This window comes from Pinus tabuliformis, chromosome 7 (genome assembly GCF_031772625.1).
Source record: "Pinus tabuliformis cultivar Carrire ecotype Pingquan chromosome 7, CPIR1, whole genome shotgun sequence".
Taxonomy (NCBI): domain Eukaryota; kingdom Viridiplantae; phylum Streptophyta; class Pinopsida; order Pinales; family Pinaceae; genus Pinus; species Pinus tabuliformis.
In genome coordinates this window covers 1,510,906,113-1,510,910,253 of record NC_142293.1, presented here as the reverse complement: position 1 = coordinate 1,510,910,253, position 4,141 = coordinate 1,510,906,113, and the positions used below count along the sequence as shown (strand labels likewise).

General features: G+C 42.3%; 1 protein-coding gene across 1 annotated transcript; it reads left to right on the top strand.

Moving 5' to 3' along the window:
• Nucleotides 1-931: 931 nt before the first annotated feature.
• Nucleotides 932-1,357, top strand: LOC149253575 (uncharacterized). Its single transcript, XM_089454534.1, has one exon. It carries the CDS (start codon nt 932-934, stop codon nt 1,355-1,357), a length of 426 nt encoding a protein of 141 aa, XP_089310660.1.
• The last annotated feature ends 2,784 nt before the right edge of the window (nt 1,358-4,141 follow it).

Below are 4,141 nucleotides of genomic sequence, written 5' to 3'. Positions count from 1 at the left end.
AGAGGTGTAGTTGCTTTCTAGCATTTGGGATTACTTTCAACACCTGGGTTCTGTCTAGCTTGTCCTTGAGGCAAGCCCGGGTGCTCTTCCCATACTATTGTACATTACTCAAATACTAAATTAAATGGCTTAGTTGGTTCCCATTTCTGTTGTGTATTGAGTATTTGGTGATAGTTTAATTTTTCTGTGAAATAATCGAATTGGCTTTTGTGTATAATTATTTGTTTAAGTTTGGAACATTACAGTGGTACCAGAGCTTAGATTCTGGCTCAGCCGTGGGGAAACGTTTCTATGAGTGAAGAAGATCAGCAGAATATCACTTACAGAGGGTGGAAGTACCAGAGCAGAGAAAGGGAGTTGGAGATTACTCCAGACATGGAGGATCGTGGGAAGGCAATAGAAGCAGAAGATATGGGTGAGCCCAAGAGCAAGGAGGAGATGGCTCTCGATAGTCTCTTAAAGGCTTTGGATGATTTAGCAAAAGGGCAGAAGGAGATGTTGGATGAGATCAAAATGCAGAACCGGGAGCAAAGCACTCACTGGGAGTTCGTAGTTGGAGAGACTTCTAAGGCTTCTCCTTTGAGCATCCTTCTTTCACTGCGCAGCGGCCATCCTCGAGTGAGCCAACTCGAGCTAATTTACCCTCTTATATACCTTTGGCACAGGAAGGGACTGGTGGATGAGAGGATTCATCGTTGATAGGGGATCATGTCCGAGAATGGGAATCCATGGGGGTAGACTTCAAAGAAACTTTGACCTTCAAATATTTTTGCCAACTCAAGAAGAACGAGAATGGGAAGGCTATGGTACTCAGAACTATGAGCTACATCGTTCTATTGGTAAAATGTATTTCCCTACATATGATGGCACTTCCAAGTGCACAACATGTGCTTGGGTGGAGAAGTTGGACACATACTTCTAGCTGAATCGAATGACAGAAGTAGAAGCCATCAAGATGGCCACATTGCACCTAGAGGGGGAAGCACACGATTGGTGGTTTCATGGTTTGTCCACTCTAGGACATGCCAGCGTGACCTCCTATGAGGAGTTCACATGGATAGTAGTGGAGCGCTTTGATCGGAAGGATCCAAAGGCTCACTTCAAGGAATTGACCCAGCTCAGGCAGACAGGGCATCTAGAGCATTATATCTCAGAGCTTTTGAGGGTCTCTGTCATGTTGCCTAATTTGTCAGATACGAGGAGAGTATACACATTTGTGGAGGGATTGATAGAGCCATTGCGAGGACTGGTGAAGTCTCGCAAACCATCGACTCTTCTGGAGGCAGTATCTTGCACTCGACATTTGCAGGGGGGCATTCCCAAGGCTCGAGCTCCATTTCCTACACGCACTCCCTAGCCATAGAAGGGAAGTGACACTTGTGCACCTATAGAGCAGAGATCAACCCAAGGGCAAGGCCCATTGGATGATAAGACAAGGAGAGACCTCAGGAAGAAGAAGCTAAGGTTTGCATGCCATGAGCCTTGGGCACCTGGTCATCGGTGCACAGGAGGCAAGGCCCATTACATCGAACTCTTCTCAGACAGTGATCAGGAAGATGAGGAGGATTTGGATTTTGGTGGTGGGGATAGCGAGGAGACAACAGGGAAAGGATCACCACCACCACCACCTTAGGGAGGCACATCCTTCGCACCAACAAGGGGAGTCCTAGCTTCCTTGTGCAGGATTCCCAAATTCTTGACCTTGAGGATCAGAGGTACGGTACAAGGGAAACGTGTCTCAGTCTGGGTAGATAGTGGGGCCACCCAAAATTTTATTGATGCTTAGATGGTCTAGAGGAGGGGCATCACCACTATAGAGTTTAAGGGATTTTCAGTCCTAATACCTGTTAGTGCCTAAATCTACCTCAGGCTGAAGGAAGGCAGGTCTAGGGTAACATCAAACCACGCTTAACCTAGTAGCTAGCTCTACCAGGTCGGGAGAGGCTCTCTCCTTGTCAATATCAATTAAGATATTGGCAACTAGGGCTTGAGATGACTGAAAATGAATGTTGATTTTAGGATAGGTATAGTAGATTAGGGTTTATGGTTTGATTTTAGGTTTTGGTTGCTGGATCAATTGGAGAAGGCAGATTGGGTCCGGGAAATCAACTCAGGGGTACAGTCATGTCCTGTGGGGTGAGGTAGACAAGGGTTTATGTACTAGAAATGGATCAAGATGGTAAATTAAGACAGCTGAGGAGTTGATGAGGGCATAAAGAAACTATGAATCCTCTTCAAACAGTTGAAAACATTGAAAACCAAATGCATTCCCAAGACAAAGCACAACAGTGTATTTTGTCCATTCACTTTGATTCATTTAGTTTTAGAAGAGAAAGATGGATTTGGATACATATTAAACATAAGAAAAACTCATTACAAAGAAGAAACAATACATAAACTCACTGTCACAAGAATCCCACAAAAATAGCTGTGAAATCTAGTTTTATTCCTTGCCAAACTGCTGATACAAATGTTCAATAAGTGCCACCACTTCCACCAAAGTCCAACCTTTACAAATGATTAATAAAGTACATAATATAGGCATGGAAAGCACTCATGCTAGCTATCAGGGTCAAATCCATGAGACAAGGGGTGGTTTCAACCATATCTAAACTAAGAACAGGAATATAGGCAATGAAACAACTTGCCTCTAAAACGTAGGAAACTAATTCATTACAATTCAAAACCACTTGGAACTTGATGTATCTACCCTATGAGGTGATTTTCATCAACATTTACATCAAGCACATCATTTACCATGCATACATTTACCAAGAAAAGAAGAAAAGTCAACCACTAAAGAAAATGGGCGAAATTATGAGTTTTAGGCAAAATTGGCAAAAATTTGCCTCATGCGCAGTGCCTTGAGCCTGATGCCCAGTTCCACTTCAAGGCTGCTTTTGGAGGCCTTGCACTTCACCAATTCAAGCCCAAGATAACTTGTTGGAAAGCTCTACCTATCTGGTTTTTGGAACACTTTGAATTTTCTGATTTGGAGTTGATTTTCCCCTTCAAAAATCATTTCTCCCAAGACTGCTTCCTGTGGGTCCAAAAAGTGGCAGAGAGGGCATTTTTTAGGTGTTTTTTTCCCTTTAAGTGACCCAGATCTTCTCCAAAATTTATGAAACTTTCTGGATTTAATTGTTTTTTTCATTTGGAATCCAAAACCACAAGCCATTTGGCAAAAGAGTGAGTCAATTCAATGCGCAATGCCAGTGGCACTGCGCATCAGCCAGAATTTCTTGTGTTGCAAAATTTAATGCGCAGTGCCACTGATTTGATGCAAAGCGCCCTTTTGAAGACATATTATTGAGGCCTTCCCCTTGTCAAAATTGGGTGCAGGATAGCTCATTGGAAAGCTTATTAAGTCTACTTTCCAAAACATCTTGAATTTTTCAAGTTGGAGTTCATTTGCCATGTCAAAAGTCAAATCTCCCAAGACTGGTCAAAATGTGAAAAATGAGGCTGCCTATATGTAGAGTGTTGTTGCAGTCAACTTTTGAAGGTCTTCCTCAACTCCAAATTGAGCTCATGATAGGTCATTGGAAAGCTCCTTGTGTCTAGTTATCATTTCACTCATCAAGAAAGTCATTTTTCCAACCAAGCTATGAGAAATTTTGATTTTCCCAAGGTCACTCCATAGGTGCAGCAATTCTCCTGAGGCAACTATATTTTTGACATTTCTCTAAAACCATGACACCTGTGTAAAAATTAAGGGAGGTTTTATTCCTTGGCATATTGTGGAAAAAAAACTCTCTCACATTTTCCAAATCCATTTTTCCTTGCTCAGAAACATCATTTGAGTAAAACCTATCCCGTTGTGTGGAACAGGGGATTTGTCGAAATGAAGTGAAATGAAGGGGAGAAGGGGCTTCTAAATTCTTGAGAAAGTTTTGGGAAGTAGGGATGGATGTTAGGAAATAGGGGAAAGTGGAATTTCAAATAATGAGTGAGGGGAAGGGGTCCAAAAGGGAAAAACACAGGGCTAGCCTAGAAAATTGTCAAATTGTAGCAATAAACTAGGGTTTGTGGGAAAATGATGAATTTGAGGGATATGAGTGATGGGAAGCATTTAAGAAGGTACACTAAGGATAGGGGAAGGTGAATGAGCATTAGGATACAAGTTTTGTTGATGATTTGA